This window comes from Talpa occidentalis, unplaced genomic scaffold, assembly GCF_014898055.3.
Source record: "Talpa occidentalis isolate TD23 unplaced genomic scaffold, MPIMG_talOcc4v2.1 talOcc4.8, whole genome shotgun sequence".
Lineage (NCBI taxonomy): Eukaryota > Metazoa > Chordata > Mammalia > Eulipotyphla > Talpidae > Talpa > Talpa occidentalis.
Genome location: NW_023605194.1, coordinates 10,612,333 through 10,634,504, shown reverse-complemented (window position 1 = coordinate 10,634,504; position 22,172 = coordinate 10,612,333). Strand labels below are relative to the sequence as shown.

Sequence of the window (22,172 nt, the reverse complement as noted above, 5' to 3'; positions counted from 1 at the left end):
TGGGGTGCATCTTACCTGGTGTGTTAAAGGCAATCAGGAAGCCAGACAGGTTGCAAGCCGGTGAGAGCAGGAGTGAAGTTAGAGAGGAGTAAGGGTCCAAGGTCATTGCAAAAACATTAGCTTTTACCTTGAGGGGTGGGAATTCACAGAGGAAGTGGCATCTGATTGTCATTTCCACAGAATCCTTCTGGCTTCTGCGTGGTGACTGCAGTGGTGGGGGGTGATAGTCGCATAGAGTTTGTTTTTCTTCCTCATTATTTAGCCTGCATATTCATGAAGATGCCATGGAATTCCTCATGACAGGACTTACATTTATCAAAGCCACTGGGGGATCTTGCCCCATCCATTCCTCTTCTGTCCCTATGCTACCTCTCTTGATGAGGCAGTGAGCCAAATGGCCGCTAGACTTTGGCCATGGCTGGATCCTTAGTAGCCACTGGATGGGTGTGGGGGGTGGGGAACATGTACATTAGCTGGCTAAGCACTTACCATTTATATCCTGTCTTGAAAAATAATGAGCTGAGCCAATTAGATTTTTACTCCTGGGATCTGAACGAAAGCACATATAGAAAAATCCCAGTCAGTGATGGGCAATTGTATTAAAAAATCAAGCAAGGACTGGCCAGAGGCAGGCTGGGCAGACACAGAAAGAGTGTCAGAGGAAGCCAACCAGGCAGGAGGAAAATCATGTCCAGAGCAGCCTAGCGTTTTGTGCTTCCTGCTGCCTGGCTATTCAGCATCTTCTGGTCCCCATGAGACATCTCTGTCCTCACACACACACTCCCCCCTCCTCTGACTGCTCATATCTCCTTGGCATTCTCCCTACAGGTCAGACCCCATTACTAGAAACATCATCTTGCAGGAGCCAAAATTCCCGCAAGCATTTTCCACAATGACAGCTGGGCAGGGTGTAGGTAAACGCCCCAGCTTCTTCATCCCTGGACTGAGGGATCCCCAAGGCATATTCTACTCTATGTCTTCGAGGGCCCAGTCAACTGAGCTTGACTGCCACACCTGGAACTGGTTCAACAGTTTACATTTTATTTGCTTCACTTCGCTACCAGATTCTTGGTTCACCTTCCAAATAATCGACTTGCCCTCAAATCCTTGCCTTGGTATCTGCTTTTGTGGGGGGCGGGGGAAAGGTGGTAAAAACACAAAAGAGAATCTAAATTGGCCATATTTTTATGCTCAAAAAGAAAATTTTGTCTTGCTTTCATGATCACTGTCAACTAGTTCTCTACTTTAGAGTCGAAATAAAACAATACACCCTGAACAGATCAAATTTCTCATCAGACAGAACACTTTTTTTCCTCAAGCATATCAATGATTAATTGGATCATTTTATTGTACAAACATAAGGAAATTTGTATGCACACACACTGTGCTAAAGTGCTTCTTCCTTTAAAAGATGGAAATGAGTCTACTTGGATTAACTCTGGTAACAGGGGTCAGAACTAGCAACTTCCTTACAAATAAATATGCTCCAAAATGCCTTTTAAGCCTCTAATTATGTTTTAGAGGAAAGGATGTGATTTGTGATATTATCAAGCTCTGTAGAAATGAGTCATTCTATAATGTTATTCTATTACATTTATATATATATGTATATATACATAGACTTGCTCTTTAAATTTTTAAGTGACTTAATATTGCTATAATTCAAGCACAGATTATACTAAAAACATAGGCCATGTGCCACATTGGCTGTTGAAAGAGGCATAGAAGGTGCTTTCATGCCTCCCTCCCTTCTTTCCATGCCTGAACAAGCTAGAAATATTCTACATTTGTATTGGATTCGTTGGGCTTTGGGGAGATTAGAAGGTGGACAGGAGGGGAAATATTTAGAACTTACGTTCTTATTTTGGATCTGGATTACACAATTTCTCCCTTTCTGAATAAAATAAATGAAGAGTGTTGAACATTTACCAATATGCTTATTGGCTATTGAATTTGCACATAAGAAAAGGCAGTTAAGCCACAAGAATAGAATGAAGCCATCACATCACACAATTGAAAGCCACACGAACAAGAACCAGAGAAGAATGAAGAAAAACAAGTTATTACTGATTTGTTAATTATGCTAACATGGATTTACTGCCCATCTACATACAATACATAAACCATCACCTCCAACGTGGCTGACAGTGCTATCTAATAGATCAAAGATGCCTACATTAAACTCTCAAAGAGCTTATATTCCAGTCGACCAAATAACACCATTAGCTAAACAACTCTAAAAAAGAAAGAAATTGGAATCAAAGATACTAAGAAAATGCTATCAAAAGATGCAAAAGAAAAAAAAATACTGCTTGCTGTTGAGCAAAAGATATCATAAAGAGCTTCAACTAGAGTTTGGCTCTTCCCAGACACAGGAAGACTTATCGAAGCTGGCTGGGTGCAACATCTTTTCACTGTTACAGATAGAAAATGAACACCACCACTCCTGCTATCGAGGTAAAGAAGCCAAGAGTGAAACACATTGTAAGTAGCTGCTTATATCCTCATCAACTCTTAAAATAGACCAGCTGAACAGCAATGTATGTCAGATCAAGTTCAGTTGAAGTATTACTGAATAAATAACTTCACATAGTATTTCCATCAAGGATAATATTGGACCAATTGATGACCTCAACAATAAGGCAGTTATTTATTAAGTGGCCAGTATCCCCTGTAGTAGTGCAGGCTACAAAGTGATTATATATAGTTTGTAGCCTTCAAGGACAAGTCTGGCCTGAGGAAAAGGTAACAGATGAACATACTCAGCTACCTGCCAGAATCACACCATAGCACTTCAGGAAAAATTGATATGAAGCAGAACTGGGAGTTATCCCAAAGGAGAGCAAGTGTTAATCACATCCTAGGAATACCAAAAATGGCTTTACAAAATGATCCTGGTCACGATGGGCAGAAAGAGGGAAGCCTGGATGCTGGCAGTGGCCCCAACTATCTGGCTTTTCTTCCCAAGCTCATCTTTATCCCATGGAGACCCGTTTATGTCATGAGAATCCTTATGAGACATCTCTCCGCTGGTCCACATGCAACCCTTTGTGAGCTGGATTTTTTCGGGCTCTGTGAGTCAGAACATCTCTGACACCCTCTGATTCATCTCAGTTGCTATCTATGGCACAGAAATTAGATAAGGAAAGATCTCTAAACAGACGCCAAACAAAACTTGGAGGATGTAGTAAGTCACCTGCAGCATGAATAAAGAAACCAGCTAATGAATCAGAGTAAAGATCTGACCTTCCTTTACAAAATATATTTGCAGACCTTTAAGTTGTCACGATAAAAGTCATTTTGAAGATTAAGATACAGGATGTAAACAGACATGAAAATACACACAAGATTTTCGTTTTAGTGAAAACTGGTTATTTCACTTTGGGGAAAGAGCTATGAACTAATTTTAAATTGTATTAAGTGCAATTTTAATGCAAAATAATACAGTTGCTGTAGAAATGGTTTGGCAGGTCCTCAGAAAGTGAAACATAGAGTTGCCATATAACATGGCAATTCCACTCATAGATATAGCCAGAAGAATCAAAAAATTAATTTTTTTATGTCCACATAAAAATGTGTGCAAAAGTATTATCATAATATTCAAAACACAGAAGTAACCCAAATGTCCATCAGCTGATGAACAGACAAATGATGGCATATCTAGAAAATGAGATATTATTTAACCACAAAAAAGGAAGGGCTGATGCTACATCCATAGGCCAGAGCAACATTATGCTAAGTGAAAGAAGCCGGACACAAGAGGTCACATGTTGTGTGATTCCCATTATGTGAAATGTCCAGAAGAAGCAAAGTCATCAAGATAGAAAGTAGATCCATGGGCTGGGGGTGTTGGTAATAGGGGGTGATTACTAATGAATACAGGAATGTTCTTGGGATGATAAAAATGCTGTGGAACTAGATAATGGTGCTGGTTGCTCAGCTTTGTGAATATACTAAAAAACCACAGAACCGTACACATTGAAATGATATATTTTATTGCATATGAATTATACTTTCATTTTTTAAATACATGAAGTACCTTTATTTATCAAGCACTGTTATATTCTGGAGAAACAAAAACCACTAAGACCACCTTCCTTCTGGCAGCCTTTATCCTGCCTCCCAGAATCACTGCAGACTCGTGACTGATTTACTACTATGCTCATAAGGGCTGGGCCTCACCCCAGAATCATAAAGACCAAATGATGCTAAATCGGTTGTTTTTTTTTTTTTTTTGTGAAAGTAGACCCCTCATTATAAGAATCAAAAATTTAATAACCAGGATAAAAACAATGCCAAACAATGAACAGACTACCTTCCCCTCTGATTTTAAATAAGATTAGTTCTGAGGTATATAGAATTAAAACTAATGGGGCATCTTGGCATATTTAGTTACTCAAAGAAGTAAATAAGACAGCACCATTTCCTGTGCAAACAGTTAACTTGTCTACATACCTGAGCCAAAAATGATAAACAAATAAAAACCAAAAGCCAAGGCTGGACCTTGCAGTCAGGCAGTAGAATTGCAACATGCATTATTCTGCTTTTTCTTTCTACTCTCTTATTGTTGTGCTATTTTCCTTTTACTCATGTTTTAGATAAATCTTACCTATTTTCTAGTTCAAATCCTAACTCTCTGCTCTCAGTCCCAAGGCGTCTTTCCTTCCTTTAAAAACAAATTATATTGATTACTTACCTGTTTATTTTACTTTTGGGGGAGGAGAAAAGGGCTGGAGGAAACATTTATTGTGAACCTACTAAGAGCTAGTATATGTTCTTTTTTACATTTATATATTTCTTTTACTCTTCAAAATATTACTGCAATCTAGGCAATCTACCACAATCTGAGCATGAGGCTCGGAGGAGCTGAGGAAGGTGTCTAAGTCACATATCTAAAACAAGCACCGCAGGGCTTTGAACGTGGCTGAGCCATCTGATCCCACAACTCAGAATTTGTGGCCATCCCACCAGACAGCTTCTCCCAGCCGTGGTCACTTGAGGATGGGAATAATTTTAAGTCCATGGTATTCTAACATCATGATTTGATTTTTGCAAATATTCATTTACTCACATACTCACAGCCTTTTTCCATGCCAGGTGCTATCATGGAACAAAAATAGGAAAGTGGCTCCCTCATGATCAGGGGAATGTGGCTCCCCTCCCTCCAAGAGGAACTTGCCCTGCACTAGCAGAGAGGGGTTTAGAAACAGGCAATCCTAACAGTATGCAGAGGCTGCTGGGGAAGCTGAGAGAGGAAGCGAGAGGTAATAAAAGTCTGCCCGGGGAGGAAAAGCTTTACCCCAATCCTGCATGACTTCAGAGGGAGCAGGACGGCTATGCCAGCCTGCAGAATGGCACCAACACAGGCCCAAGGAGAGAGAGTCCTTCAAACATCTGTGACAAAGAAGTCCAGTGTGGGAATGTGGGGGTTAATGGGAAGCCATGATAGAAAGGCAGGGCCTGACTCTCAAGAACTTCAAACTGTTTCTGGGAAATAGGATTAAACTAATGGAATCAGAAGCCAAGGGGAGTTAACAGGGGCTATTGACAACCATGTATCAAAGAAAAAGTGCAAACTATCTAATGCTTTACTACACAGCTGAGGTCACAAATCTCTCTCCTTCCACACCTCCCAAGACTTAAAAGAACCCACCCACCCTCATCGTGTCCATCCTCGATAGACTAAAATTCAAAGTGAGACTGCCGTTAGGATGGACCCACACCCCAGCAACAAACAGGAGGTCTCCCTGGTGGCTCAGGGGCCAGGCATCCCAGGGGGACAGAAGCCAGGATGTAGCAAATCTGCTTTGTACTCAGAACAGCCTGTAGGCTGAGCACGCAGTGGGGAGAGCAGGGCTGAGGGTGGAGGTACACGCCTCTCCCAGGACACATTCTCATGACCAGCACCTCTCTCATATTTGTTAAGGGAGGGTTTTTGCCAGTGAATCTCAGTTTGCAGAATATTAAAAATGGTTTCCCAACACGGCATCTCCAAACCATCAGAAGGATGCAGTGGAAGGCTCGTAGTCTCAAGGTCTATGCTCTTCAAATTGGATGACAAAGTCTTGTTTGGCCTTTGGCCCACAATGTCCAAGACCCAGGGGGTCCTTTAATCTGCACGTCCATTCTATGGGATCAGTGGGATTAGTTATAGTGAATGAGGGGAGATGGGAACATGCCAAGTGGTAGAATGGTACATACATGTTACAGCTAATTTGAAAGCAGGTTGATACCATCCTGTGGAAAATCTGAGTATCTGAGTTTTGAGGAGAGTTTCCTAAGTAAAGACAGTTCCTGGGGGGTGTATCAGACATAACAAAGAGGTGCTTGAACAGAGCAAATTCACCTCTATCTTCCGAGCTATGAATTGCTTCTCTAGGGAGGGGACAGGCCAAGTCTACTTTGGTCCCTGGTCTCCAGTCCAGAACATTTTGCTGTGGGATTGGGACTCAGCTGACAACACAATCACTGAACCTTTTCCAGATATCCTGAGGGCTTCTGATATCAGTGCCAGCACCTTCTTATTTGTTTGTTAAGAAGGCAATCACCCTAAATATGCTCTTTCAGGGACTCCCCTGGTGGCGCAGTGGTTGAGTGCTGGGTTGCGAGGCTGCCCACAGCCTCTGCAGCGCCAGTTTGATCCCCGGCCACTGGCGAGGGTCCCACAAAAAAAAAAAAAAAGCTCTTTCATGTGTGCTAGAAAACGGAGTTCATGTACCAAAAACTTAGAAGATCAGAAAGAAACAGAAAGAGACAGGAGAACAAAACCCCATGCAGATAGCTTCTATTTATGAACTAGGAAAAGAAACAGTTGCTAATTTTTCCTGGCAAAAACAATTTTATAAGACAGTGCTCAAATTGGAGTTGCTGAAGCACTTAATTAGCATTACTACAGTATTTACAAATTTCCAGTTGCCTGTGCACAACAGATCTCATGAATGACCAGTCCTGGTGCTCAAAGGTCTGAGCCATACTAGCACCATGGCTAAGAACATGAACTTGGGCATTGTGGGTCCAAATCTACCTCTTTCACTCACCCCTTGAGGCTTTGGATAGATTTCTTAGCTAAGTATGCCTCAGCTTCCTCATCAGGACAAATGTGCTTGCTTTGTTGAATTATCAGGAACAGTAAGTAAGGAAAGATTATGAAGCACTTAGCACAAAGCATGAGAAAGAGGCGCTCTAGGAGAGACAGCCATTCTTCTAGAACAGTCTGAGATAGAGTTCCGTCCACATGCAGAAGCTATTTTGTACATTGGCTTATAAGGTTGCTTTGTCTACATGTCCCAGTTTCTTGCTAATCCCTTTCCTGTTCTCAAATGGGGAAAACAGTTCCTTCCCGCACTGACTTCCGAGGGTTGTTTTGAGCAGGACAAAGGAGAGATGCCACAGGGCACCTTGCAAAGCACGGAGCCCAGCATGACTCAAAGCAGGCAGTGAGCTGCAGAGGACAATAGGAAGCTGCAGCATCTTAAAGTCTCTCTGGCAGATACAGGAGGTCTCTGCCCAATATCCTCAAGCCTCCTGCCCGGACCTGCTCCTCAGCTCTCGGGTCTTCTTTGCTGCCACAGAAACATGCACAACTGCAGGAGGGCGAATTTCCTGCAAGCACCTGTCCTAAACAGGATGCTCCGAACATATGGTGGCTTCCTGGGAATCCCACTTCCTGTGCTGTTTATAGTCCTAGGCCCAAGCAGCACAAAACTGGCCTCTAATGCTTGCAGTAGTGGGGAGCAAACAACAGAAATCTTTTTTTTAAAGGAACACACTATTTTGGGCCTCCCCGGTGGTGCAGCGGTTGAGCACTGGGCCGCGAAGCTGCCCGCAGCCTCTGCAGTGCCAGTTCAATCCCCGGCCACCAGCGAGGGTCCCACATGGTGTGACAGACCTCTCCTGCCACATCTGCTGCTCCCCTCAGCAGTGTACTTCGGTCCTTCTGCCTGTTCTGCTCCCTGCTTTGGCTTTGGTGAATTCTCTCACCCTACCACACTTCTGACTGTACCCTGTGCTTGTATAAATAAATAAATAAATCTTTAAAAAAAAAAAAAAAGAAAGAAAGAACACACTATTTTTGTACTATTAGTGTGGCTAGAATGTGGTGGTTGCTTGCATATGCCACTATGCCAAACACATCTTCATGATCAATACTGCCCTTGGACCAGGGAAAACAAGGCCCTGGGCCCCAAATCTTGCCTTCCTCAAAAATGCTTAAGTTCCCTCTGGTACACAGGGCCAGCTGAGGTCAGCGGTGATGTCTAGGAGGGGCACTTCAGCCTCCTCTTTGGAGTTCTCGGATGATCTTCTATATCTCTTCCGCACTGTGCAGGAGGTTGACCAGATGCCCTGAAGAGTTCTAGGATTCCTGCCAGTGGGGTTGTCTCGGGGCCTTGGAGCTGGCTCTATTCCAGATGGGGAACGTGGTGAGCAATAGCTCCCTTGGGCTGGTATGGTATTTCTCGTGATTGAGCAATCTTGGACTATTGACACACTGATTTTTGGGTGACTAAAGCTGTTTATATATATAGACAAAAGCCCCACAAATGTGTTTTCCCAGGGCCACATATATCCTGACAAAACTGCTCACAGAAATCATATAAGGTATACCCCACAGATGGAACACTGCAGCTTGGAACACTAATGTCCCAAAATAACAAAGTGACTAAAAGAGTGAGCACTCAAATCCTGGAATGTCTACCCCAAAGACACATATTGAACTAATCCTCCAGGTTAGGTTTGCCTCCACTAAGATATGGATATCCCAATGACGGTTCTCAGGGGCTCTCTTTAATGTTATTTATTCCCTTGGTCTCTGGTGATTGACTCACTGGCAAGCCATTGTTCAGCACACTCTCATTCAGCACAGTTTACCTGGCCTCTCCTTGACTTCCTGCTTTATCCACCTGCAGACTTCATGACCATCAATAGCTCCTTCCAAAAATATCTGATTTTAATCTCTTCCAAAACTAGCATTCATTGCAAGCACCAAACCCATTCACAAGAAAGTATTAGCTCTGCAGATATCAACATGTTTATCCCTAATTGTGAAATGATTTTTTTTTTCCTCAATAGAAGGTTTTAAGTAGCAATCAGCATGCAAGTCCAATATTTGAGAGAGGTGCCCTAAACTACAATGGGCATGTCAGCTGATTGTGAGCAAGGTTTTTCTAGGGCAGCTTACACAGGAGTCAGAGACAGAATTCATGGTTTTTCCATCCCTCTCCTTGTCCCCCTGTAAAAGATGGGCCTGGAGTAGTAAAGTGGAGACTGCCAGAGAACAAGAGAGTCAAGGAACTGCCAGCATTAGAAACCACCAGCTTTTGTCAGATCAGAGTTCTGTCTGCCTTAGCACAGATTTGCTAGCCAGAACTCCCTGTTGCATTCAAATCTCAGTAGTGCCACCATGAGATACCACATTATACCCACTAGAATGACTAGAATCAAACTGTCAGATAATAACAAGGGCTGGCAAGGATATGGATTAATTGGAACCTTCATAGGAATGTAAAATGGTGCATCCACCTTGGAAATAGTCTGGCTGTTCCTTGGAAGGTTAAACACAGAGCTTCCCTGTGACCCAGAAATTCTACTTCTCAGAATAAACCCAAGAGAAAGGTAAACATATGTCCACACAAAAATTTGTACATGGATGTTCATAGTAGTAGTATTCATGATAACAAAAAGATGGAAACAAGTTGAAAATGCCCTGATGAATCAACTGATAAATGGGAGACAAAATGTGGTCTATTTATACAATGGAATATTACGTGACCATAACAAGGAATGAAATGTTGGTACATGCTACAATATGCATGAACCCAGAAAACTACCATGTAAAAAAGTAAGATGAAAAAGACCATGGATTATATATCAAATCCATACAGACAGAAAGTAGCCTGTGGGGTTTCCTAAAAGTGGGAGGAGGGGGTGGAGAGGTTGTAGCGAGCATGGGGTAACAGCAAAAGGGTACAGGGATTCTTTTCGAGATGATAAAAATATTCCAAAATCATTGTGATGATGGCTAGACATACCTGTAAATAGTAAACACTACAGCATTGTACGTTTCAAATGGGTGATGAACTGTATGGTATATGAACTGTATGTAAGCAAAGATGTTAAAAACTAATTTCAAAAAAATTAATCAAGGTGCCCCAATATAGGTTAATTCTCCTAGTTCATTTAACCTTAATTCAGTCCTGCTCTCCTCTCTAGATGCCCAAGAATTGTGAGACATACATTGTGCTTTTTGGTCACCTGATTCATCTTTATATGTTTGTCAAGATTGTCTGTGCGCCTTCTGCCTCCTATGAATTCTGCTTTTGACAAGAAGTGGACAGTTGGGTAGGCGTTACCCTCATCAATATAGTTACCATTATAATTTCAAAGTCTGAAAACTCCCAAGCACAATAACTTGGTCTTGACACTGGCTTTCTCTACTTCTTCCCCAGGCAGATGGACGAGTGACCATGTTTTAATGAGCTTGCCTGAAAAAAGAAGCCTCAACAATGTCTCTCAATATTACATCCTTTCTAATTTTCTTTTAAAGAAAAGAACACAGGAGGAGTCCTTGACAGGCAGCGACACAATTCAGACCTCCTTCCACTTGACTGAGGTAATTTCTTACTAGAGTCCATCTCCTGCCTTGAATATTTCTTTCTGTTAATCCCTTATCACATGAAAAACAGCATTAATCAATGCTTCCTATTAAGACAATTACTGTCACCACATTGGATAAGAGAGATATTTGTTACTGAGATCATTCAATCATGGACGCTCAGAATTCAGCTGCATAGCGTTACTTGGAGCGCACTTGGGTTACACACTCCCTTCCTCCTGCCCTCACCCTATTAATTATACATTAAGGATAGTATTTCCTTTGAAGAAGACATTAGGAGGAATGGTTCTCAGTAGTACTTAGTTACTTACACCAATCGCAAACACAAAGTCACGTCCAGGGTGGACTCTTTCACTCACCAAGAGGATCAAAGTTGTCAAGCAAGTTCTCCAACGTGCAGTAAACCGCAGGATAGAGCAACACATGGGTGAGGGTGGCCCGCCTATGACTAAGGTGAGGAAGTCTAGTGACACCCACATCCTCCATCACCAGCATCCTTCGGAATGAGCCCTGGATGCTCGCTGTCTCAGATGAGGGGGCTTTGCTTTTCTGAGAGAGGCACAAATTCCCCAGACACTTTAAACCAAGGAAGGAAGGCATCTTGGCGTGGATTACAAAAACACGAGAGCTGGACACCAGGAGCCCGAGAAGCTGAGTTTTCACACAAATCTCCTGTCCCTTTAATTGTTTATTCTCACAGCCCAGCAAAGAAGATTAGGGAAGATGTGTTTAAGGGATCACCTGCAAGAGCTTAGGGCTTTTTATACTCAGGTGATCAGTTATAACAACAGCTACTACCAGGAACACATGGCTATGTCAGTCTAAGACATGAGTGCATATTCAAACATCAGGGCAGAGTTGCAGTAGCTAAAAGAATTCATCTGAGAATATCCCTAGTTTATCAATAACATTTAGTTCTATGTATATATATGTGTGTGTATATGTATACATACAAGTTATATATAATCTGTTACCTATTTTATAATATTGACTGTATAACTACATATATGAATATACAAGTTGTATATGATTGCAAATAATCTAAGCATGCATATTGGGGTGAAAAGCCTCAGGATAATAATTACAAATTCTCCAGTATTTCAGATTTCACAGATCTCAATTAAAGTTCTTCAGCTTCAAGTAGCAACAAATCCAGCTCCAGGTCCTTTCTATTTTCTAGAGGGCATCCCTTCCACCTGGTGCTATAAAAATCTTCCCACCTCAATTCCATTAATCAAATGCTAATAATATTCTTAATGTTTCATGGGTTTTCTGCTGTTGCAGAATCTCTAGCGGAATCACATGATGGAAACAGAATTACCCTGTAGGTGGCTGGGTGTTTTCACAAAGTGACAAGTTGGAAAGACCCTCCCTCCCTAGGTTGCTGACATGCACAGGACAACCCTGGCAATGAGCATTGATCCTCTGGCATCCACTCATCGAGGTTAAGTACACGAGACAGTCTCTAACCACACAATAGTCACGAGTCAGAGTGAACAAACCCATTAAAACCCTTTCTTTTCATTAAAACCCTTTCACACTTTGAACACAACAGAATTACAGTGTTGGAAAGACCTTCAAAGAGAATCTAGTCCAGTTTTGAAATATTGAAGTGCATAAGAATCTTCTATAGTGCCCTCAAAAAATAAAAAATCTAGCGCTTGCCCAGACCTCCAAGTGAGGTTCTTTGGAGTCCTGGAACTTAAATTTCTAAATGTTCCCCAGAACAGGACTAACATTCAGAAAGAACGGGTCTACCCCAACCCTTTAACTTTAAGATAAAAACAGTAAGTTCACTCAGAGTAGCCGAGTGACTTTCCCAGGACAACACAGAGTGCCCAGGGTGGAGCCAGGTCTCCTGACTCCTGAGCTGTCACAGTGCCAACCACAGCTGTCATGTCCTTCTATAAGTGTAACAAACAAATGAAGCAGAAAAGGTAAATCCTTGCTTCTCTTGTTAGTAGCTCCTAATTTTTATGCAGGATTTGGCAACATCAAGAACCAGAGAATTGAAATTTGCTATAATGATTCTAGCCCAATAGGGAGCAGAGGGAATGGAGGAGACAGGGTGTTCCAGATGCCCCCCCACCCCACCCCCAATGGGGTGGAACTGGGGAGAGAGGAAGATGAGAGCTGTCAGTTACTGCAGCCACATGGTGAAACTTCCATCCTCAAGTTTGGGGATGAAGTCCTCTATCAACATAGCCCCCAGAAAAATTTTTCCCAACATTTTCCTCTAAAAACAGTTTACAAAGTAGGCAAAACACTCCATTTGTGTTCTATTTATCTATTTCAAAGCTCCAAAGGATACACAAAATCAGATATTTGATTAACGTTTCTCCAAGTGTGGCTCCTGGACCAGTTTGCTAAAAACACAGATGCCTGGAGCCCATCTCAGACCTAGTAGGTTCTTCTAAAAAACATTGTAATGTGGGAACCTCTACCATATACTATTTATCCATTCATCCTGTGGAAAGTTTCCCACAGCCCTGCTCTTTGCAAACTGAGAACTTGAACAACTCTTTCTGGTTCTATGTGTCCACAAAGCCTGCTTGTGAAATATAATAAACACTTTAAAGAGAGAAGCAGGATGCACATGCTTTATACACTGGCTTGGATATACACCAACAACACACAAACATAGACATCAGACAAATAAGAAAATTGGTACCTTCAAATCCAGCATTTTCTGCCTTCTTGGTGCCTAAACTTAACCAACATTGCCCACTAAACTGAATTTGAGAGCACCAACTTTACCTCCAGGCTTAGCTGTTATATCAGCAGAACACATTCTGACCAACCCTAATCTTTTTGACATGTTTATAGAGCCATACATTTAGTTCAAGAACCAATTGTGGGGCCTCCCTGGTGGCGCAGCGGTTGAGCACTGGGTTGCGGGGCTGCCCGCAGCCTCTGCAGCACTGGTTTGATCCCCGGCTGCTCCCCTCAGCAGTGTACTTCGGTCCTTCTGCCTGCTCTGCTCTCCACTCTGACTCTGGTGAATTCTCTCACCTTCCCACGCTTCTGACTGTGCCCAGTGCTTGTATAAATAAATAAATAAATCTTTTAAGAAAAAAAAGAACCAATTGTGTTACAAAAGATTATAAAAAGAAAAAAATAAAGTTCAATACAAGGACTGTATGTAAGAAGTTTGATATCTTTAATTTTAGGTCAGGATGGAAATGAAACTAAACGTGAACCATGAACAGAAGACTGATGAGAATCACAGAGGTGTGTTTGCTCTTAAAGACTGTGTGGCTGCCTGTCCTGTGCAGTGCTGGCTCCTTTCTCTGGTGGTGAAGAGAGTTAAGGCTCGGCTCCTGGCTCCTTGGGGGTGGGCGCCAGCAGTGACAATGGGTGCCATGAACAAGTTCTACTTTCCAGGGTAACCAGATTTCCTAATTTAACCATCGCTATGTAGTGCAGGGCAAACACTGGCAGAGACCAAGCTTCCAGTCTTAAATATATACGTTTGTGTATCTGCTCTTCAGTCATGAAAGCACAATGTAGGGAGGATCCCTCATGAAGCATCAGTGAACCCACTTCTTCCATTGCAACATGAACATCAACCTCTTGCTGTGGTCCAGGTAAAATTAGTCACAGCATTTACAAAGAAGTGTAGTGGATTTTGTGATGGCTTATATAATAAGGTATCACAATGTGCTACACTACAAAGCTAATGCCAATTCCAGAGGCTAAACATTCACCCCAGGTTTTGCTTGCCTGCATATCTTATCAGATATGACATTCCTAATCCTGTTAGCAGCAGATTCATTGCACCTAAGTAAGTTCTTCTAGGGTGAACTATGAAATCAACCATACCTCACTACAACCTCAGGAGGCCATGAGCATAGTGTAGGAGCTCCATAGTGAGATAAACCCTGAGCTCAGGGCCAAATGTTTTGAGGCTACCCAGTGCTCAGAGGACGGATGCCCGAACTATTGCTATTAATATACCAGTTGCAGGTCAATTCCTCAGAAAATCTCCACAAATGAACCCTGACTTTTCTTGAGTTGCATCCTTTGTAATGATTTAGGCATTTTTTTTCCAGACAAATATTCCCTTCCCTCTTTAAATCATCTGTAAGATCTAGCTGTTTCTTGCTTTAAAAAAAAAAAAAAAAGAGAGAAACACCACTTTCAAAATGCAAATATTTCTGGGATTTCATTTTCTAGGGAAATGGCCTGAATTTAGAGCCTGTGGCATCATCAGTGATAATGGAATTTCTTGCTTTTCAGTTTTTGTTTTAATCAGAAATGAGTTCAGCAAGTGCAGCAAAAACACCTGGAGTGGCTCAAAATAATCAGGATGACCTTTGCTGCTGAGCAGAGTAAGGGAAACAGCATTTTTTTCTGAGGGCTCAGAGGAAAAAGTGCAATGAGGCTTTCAGACAAAGACACCCTGGCCCACTGGAGATTCTTCAGCTTCTCCAGCAGCCACACCTGCTTCAGCCACGAGCAAGTCTTAAATTTACTTCATCTGCATCATCATCCCTGGGCATCTGCTCTGCAAAGGGGTCTTACCCAATCCTCCGAAGCAGGCTGTGATTTTCTGAGCATATTGGCACAAGCTCCCATCTGGGCAGGGCTCCGCTGGAAGGCCTGCTTCGTCCATCCCTTCACAAGCAGCTGCCTCTCTTCCTATAATGCCACCCGCCCAAGTCCTGCTCAGAAGGGAACAAGCAGCCAAGCCCCCTCTTCCATATCATCTCCATTAATAATTCAGATACTACATAAAATCTGCTGAGCATTCAGAATGAAAAGCACCAAGGCACTCTGAGGACTGAAGCACAATTAGTTTAACAGACAGCAAATGTCTCAAATTACTCCCTGACAATACTCTCTACAAGCAAGATTTCCAAAGGGCCAGGAGAGCCTGGCTTGGAAGGCTTGGAAGGCCTTCAAGGAAGCAGCCACATACAGGGATCATCTCCGGTGGCTGACAGGCATCCCCATATGTCAGACAAGACTGTTTCCTGAGTCTGTTCCATGGGGGCAGAGCACTAAGTTACAGACCACATAGCACAACCCACCAAACTGTGTGGTCTCCTCCACAGCTGCCGAACCTTCCCTGTGACTTAACCTATCCCATATTCCCAACTCTTAATACTTCCCATCCTTCTCATGCTTCTTTCTTTTTTGCTGAAATTCCTCAACTTCCTCTCATTTGACTTCTCTAAAAATACATCTGTGCATTAAAATGCAGCTCAAATGTTGGCCCCTCCATCATGGCTTCCAGAATCATTCCAACTGGAATTACTATCTCCCTGTAGCACTAGATGTGGATTCCTATATCTTATCCCTAATTAGCAGCTTGGGTATGTATTCTATCCTGCCATGTAATATGGTTTTGGGGGAGGTTATCTTACCTCCCCTGCTAGCTGCTAAGTTTCTAGAGAGCATGAGGCTTGCCTTAGTCACCCAATATATTTCCTTCTACCCAATAGGTGCCCACAGCCTTGTAAAGAGAATTTGACAATTCAGCATAAGAAGTCACTGGATTTATGAGTACACAATACTCAAATAAAAGGCAGTTATCAAAGACAAAGCACAGTTTGGTCATTCGTAATGTTTTAACAGGAAAGGAAAATCTGCATCTTCTGTACAATTTGTCCAAGAACTCTTTTATTCCCACCCTTGCATCTGCAGGATGTGATTCTCCTTCCACTGGTCACAGCTCAGCTCAGTGCCTCTGAGCTGGGAGGCACAAAGTGACAGGTGCACGCCTGAGCGGCCCAGGCCAGCTGTGGCCTCAGGAAGCGGGCCCGGTGATTGGTGATTAGGAGACAGGCTGTCCCTGCTGACGGGATAAATAGCTGAGCGTAGATGCGGAAGCCCAGGGTCAGCATTTCCCGGCATCTCTGCTGGCCCTGGAGCAGGTGTGACATGGTGCCGGCTTCCCCACAAGGCCATCCCAGGGGGCAGAATGCAGAAGGAAGTGTTTCCAAAGGCACAGTTTGAAGTATTTATAATTCCTCTATGTCCACGCGAAATAGCTCCAATTCACTCTGGCCAACCTCACTGTCAATTTACTTGAAGACATCAAACACGACAGCCTATCTCCTGGCCACACCACCCTCCAGGCTTTTGCTCACTAGTGTCTCTTCTTGAAATTCACCTTGACCACAAGCAATGGGGGGAGGGGGGCAGATAAGAGATATCAGTGGAGATTTGTTGAAATCAGCATCAGGCTTTCTCCCACCCTTGGTGTAAGATCGCTCTCTTCATCCTACACACAGTTGCTAAGCACCTAGAACATGCCCAGGGGTAGCTGCCTTCATGATTAATAAGACGGGGCCCTCTAGAGCACATACCTTAGGGGGAGAGATGGTGACGCATGTGCTTAACTCTAGTGCAATTTGTGAATATCACCCCCACATACAGTCATAGCAATAAAAGGTTGATGGTTGGTTTAGAAAGGATGGATGATATCAGGGGACCTTTAACTTTTCTTAATGAAAGAAAATGTATTTAAGAAAGAGAAAAAGCTGTTTCACATTTCAAAGAGACAAGTGTATGCATTTCGCATCAATTCCCAGCAATGGCACACAAGTCTTTCCCTCTCCGAGTCGCAGGGCATCAGAACTGGCTCCCTGCATGCTCTCAGTGCCACCTACAATATTACAAGTGCACCTGAGGGAAAGACGGAGTCAGCAGATGATGCTGGGACCGTGGAGAACATGATATTCGATCTGGACCTCGAAGAGAAAGCTTACTAGGAAAATAAGGGAATTAGAGCAAGGCAGAAAAGAACAATTCAAACAGAGAATGCTCCAGAAGAAATGCTTATTCAGATCACACACAGTGAAGGGAGGAAGCTCAGGGGACACAATAAGATTTTAGAGAAGAACCTATCGCACCAACCTAGGCCCATATTATGTAGAGGAAAAACAAGGCACTGTCTTTGAGCAAGCCTAAGACACACCGCCAGAAAGTGTGCCCGTGGCCATTCCTTCAAGAGTGGCAGGACTCAGGAAACTGGACACGCATCCACAAACACTTCACACTGATTCATTATTAACAGCCATGCTCAGCATTTGTTTTGCCCAAGTACTTTATAACCACAGATGAGTTAATCGTGGCAGCATCCTGTGAAAGGAGAGGGTGGCTCACTCTGCACACCTCAGATGAGACACTGAGGCCCAGGAGGATAACACTTCCCTGGAAAGTAAACCCACAGTCTGAGTTTGGTGTCTGAAGACAAACTAAACTCCCCACAGGCAAGTCCAAAGCCATTGTATGAATAAAAGATGCCTTTGGCTATTTAGAGTTCAGGGTTGTATAAGGTTTTAGAACATACTGCTTTCAATATGACTAGAGATGAATAACTTTTTATTTTTTGAAGTAGCAGCATATTTGCACATTATGTAAGCTCCAGGTGTGCATCCCCGAGCATCCCTAAGCATCTATTTCTGTCCTTCACAAGACCATTGTCTCCACTTACGAATCCCCCATCCTCTTCCCCTTCTGGTAGTCAGTAGCTGGCCTTATACTACAAGTTTACTTTTGTTTTATTTAATTAGAGATGAACAACTATTTTTCTAACAAAGGAGAACTCTCCTTTTCCCACAGTCTGGAGCTGAACTGGTGACTTTCTACAACACCCTTTATCTGGAAAGGATAATTTTTTTTTAACCTATTTTTAAAAAAGATTTATTTATTTATTTATTTATTTATTTGTTTGTTTGTTTATTTATTTATTTATACAAGCACTGGGTACAGTCAGAAGCGCGGGAGGGTGAGAGAATTCACCAGAGCCAGAGCAGGGAGCAGAGCAGGCAGAAGGGCGAAGTACACTGCTGAGGGGAGCAGCGGGCGTGACAGGAGAGGTCTGCGCGCCATGCAGGACCCTCCTTCAGTGGCCGGGGAGCAGCCGGGGATCGAACCGGCGCTGCAGAGGCCGCGGGCAGCTTCGCAACCCAGTGCTCAACCTCTGCGCCACCAGGGAGGCCCTGGAGGGGATAATTTATTGAACACAAAATTGGCTGATTTTGATATGAAAGATGGTTTCAGGCAGAATCATCCTGGCATCATTTTACCCACTTGTTTTCAAAGCCAGTGTGTAATACTTAAAAGATAATCTACTGCAGTGCAGAAAGAAAACTATAGAATATATATAGGTATTTACAAAATTATAGAATATGTATATATCTCCATATACTCTTTAACATTAAAAAAATTGTGAGTGCTTTAGAATGTACATTATGTTAATATAGTGCAGGTATATTATTTGTTATTCAATAATATGCATAAACATGTAATTGCTTTCTTTTTTCTTTTTTTAGCCAATGGACATGCAAAACCCAAAGAGTTTAGAGACCAGGGATTATTCTATCAAAATAAATCAGAAGGAATAGGAAACTAATAAGAACTCAACCTAAGCAGAGAGACATGCTTAACAAAGGATGAAACCACAGTTAAAGGTATACAAAGAATAACAAAACCTTGTTCAAATCCTGGCTTTGTTACCCACAGCTGGGCAACCTCAGGTGAGTTCTTCCTTTATTTAAACTTTAGTAACCTCATCTATAAATGGATTTAGTGGTAGGAGATCCCTTGTCGTCCTTAGTTGTTCCTAGTACAGAAAAAGTGCTCCATATTAACTCAAAGGCTGCAAACTCAGGTGTTCGTAGGACTGAAAATAGACATTAAAACAACAATTGAAGCAGGAAATGTGTCAACTGCATTCCCCACCTAAAGGGGGAACCATCACTCAGATCCAGGCAATTATTACTACTCTGTAATACAAGCCCACTATTGCCAGATATTCATGTGAAAACTCCCAAGTTTCAAGCATTTGCAACTAATTAAGAAATTGCCCCCACCCCTCCTCTACAAGGCAAGACAAAACAAAACAAAACAAAACATGCTCACAGGCCTACCATGGCCTTTGGGGCTTCCAGCCTGGGACATTTGTATTAGTTTTTGCAAACTTGTGGTATAAACCCGCTCACCCAGCAAGCTTAAACCAAACAGCGATGATTTATTTCAGATACTGGAGAAAGATAGTGCAATACAAGATTTTAGAAGCACTGGAAAATTCCAAATAAAAATCTCATACTTTATCATTGGTAAAATCAGACTTTTAATTAAGGTACTTCAAGGTACCCAAGTATTGCCACACAGTCAAATGTATGATGCTTGCAGAACTTCCAGAGCAAATGTTATCACCTTTTCCTTCCCTCTGCCACAAATACACACTGTTTCCTTTCCCCATTAATTTATTTTATTTAAACCTACATATATAATCTTTTATCTTTATTCATTGGTAGGATACTGTGATGCCTATTACTCTGCATTGTCTCCAACTTCTTGTTTCTTTTCTAAAATTAAGGTAAAAAGCATAGATCTTAAGTGTATACTTCAATGAGTTCTGAAAATGCATTCACTCATTTCTCTATCAAAATACAGAAGGCTCATATCACCTCAAAAAGCTCCCTTGTGCTCCATCCTGGTCAACCCTCATTCTCACCCCAGAGACAACCACAGATATGATTTTTATCACCGCATTTGCACATTCCAGAACTTTATATAAATAAAACTATCCAATATGTAACCTCTTGTCTCTAGCTTCTTTTGCTCTGCATGCTTTTGTGATTCATCCATGTTTCCCCATTTTTACCTCTCACATTTTCTTTGATGCAAAAATCATAGCTTCTCTCCAATGTGCTATAAATCATAAGCTGGGTATTATTAGCCCATGGTAAACACGAACTCCATAGACTTCTGGATATGAGAACCAATACAAGACCTACTTCTGGAGTCCCAAAGCATACCACTGTTGATACATGTCATTGATGGGGGCAGGTCATGATTTGGGAGGCTGCCTGGGTGGAAAGTAGAGTAGTAGAGGCTGTGCCAAATTGGAAGGTTGTGATGCTTGAGAATCCATTAGAAGAACTTTCTCTGGAAACACTGAGTCAAAAGGGAAGTGGAAATGGGAAAATCATCAATTATGCACCAGCATTTGGGAGAAGAGGAGAAAGGAGAGGATCCCTCTTTGGTTGAAGTGGGAAGAAAGTGGTACTTATTTGACAACCAATGGGTAAGTGGAGTGAGACGAGATTATTAATAAATAAGGGAAACAAGACAGACTTAAGGTCTTCCCACAAATATAGAGTGCCCCTCTGAGGCAGTCCTTTCTTTTTTTTCAAGATTTATTTATTTATTTATTTATTTATTTATTTATTTATTTATTTATTTATACAAGCACTGGGTACAGTCAGAAGCGCGGAAGGGTGAGAGAATTCATCAGAGTCAGAGTGGGGAGCAGAACAGGCAGACCAACGAAATACACTGCGGAGGGGAGCAGCGGGCGCAGCAGGAGAGGTCTGTGCGTCATGTGGGACCCTCGCCCAAGTGGCCAGGGATCGAACTGACGCTGCAGAGGCTGCGGGCAGCTTCGCAGCCCAGCGCTTAACCACTGCGCCACCAGGGGAGGCCCTGAGGCAGGCCTTTCTTGCATGGATTCATACACCCTGCCATATTGAGAATGGCTGCTAAGTGACTGCAGTAGATAAATGGGCAGAATAAGCTTACCAAGTGGGACACAGTCTATAATATAATGGTAGGATTTGGTTAGAACACAAAGGTTAGAGCCTGAGTAACTAGAGAAAAGCACAGCCATTAAGACAGGAGACACAGGAAAGAGAATGAGTTTTGGTGGAGAGAGATGGTGATGAACTAACTTCAGACATAAAAATGAGTTTTCAGCTGTCATCAGAACATCCATGGAGCAGTATCTAGCAGGCACTGGGAGTGCTCCTCTGGATCTCAGAGGAGACGTCAAAGCTGGAGATGCAGCTTCAGCTGTGTCTACCAAAGTAAGGTTGTTACCATAGGGATGGATGAAAAGGAAATCACTGGACCATGAATCTCTTGAAAGCAAAGATTTCCCTCATTTCTGTGTCTGCTATAGGGCAAATACTTCACAAATATTTATGGATGTTGGACCTTAAAATGAACACTTCATATAAGATTTCTGGGAAAAATATTAAACTTGTCCAGTTAGCCTCAATTCACTCAAATAGACTCTTTGCACACAAATGCTTGAACCTCTCAGCTCATTGCATTAACTAAGTGTTCCAACTCAGCAGTATTTCCTAGCATTCTAATTGAAGACACATACATTTTATTGATTAACATTTCCAGTAACACAGCATAATGCTATTATTTACCCTGCCAAGAAAAGGAGAGAAGCAGTTAAAAACAATACTCACAGAAGGCTTTGGTTCATCCTTTAATTCATCACAGAGAATTTGAAAATTCAGTAATTAAATTCACCAAAGAGGATATTGGTTTGCAGAGAACAGATTCAGGAAAAAAAAAAAAGGATTCTAAAGAATATTAGCCCATCTACAACTCACTTCATAACCATAAACACACGCCCATCAGGAAAATGCATTTATAATTAAATCTGAATGTGGCATGGACCATATCTGCATAAAAGCAACCCAATCGACCCAGTATTTCTTTGAGCACAAAATGAAAATGCTTTCATTTTCATATGGAAACCAAAGGACTCTTTAAAGTCTTCCCATATAGGAAATAGGGGCTCTCA

General features: G+C 42.2%; 1 protein-coding gene across 3 annotated transcripts in view; it reads right to left on the bottom strand.

Moving 5' to 3' along the window:
- Nucleotides 1-22,172, bottom strand: part of ABLIM1 (actin binding LIM protein 1) — a 260,188-nt gene that overhangs the window by 156,785 nt on the left and 81,231 nt on the right. For 2 of the 3 annotated variants that reach the window (XM_037495686.2, XM_037495687.2), the window contains exon 1: nt 10,972-11,212. The exons of the other annotated variant lie outside the window; for it this stretch is intronic. In XM_037495686.2, the coding sequence (XP_037351583.1) occupies nt 10,972-11,212 (241 nt within the window). Of the gene's footprint in view, nt 1-10,971; nt 11,213-22,172 lie in introns of those variants that run through there. 3 annotated transcript variants of the gene reach the window in all.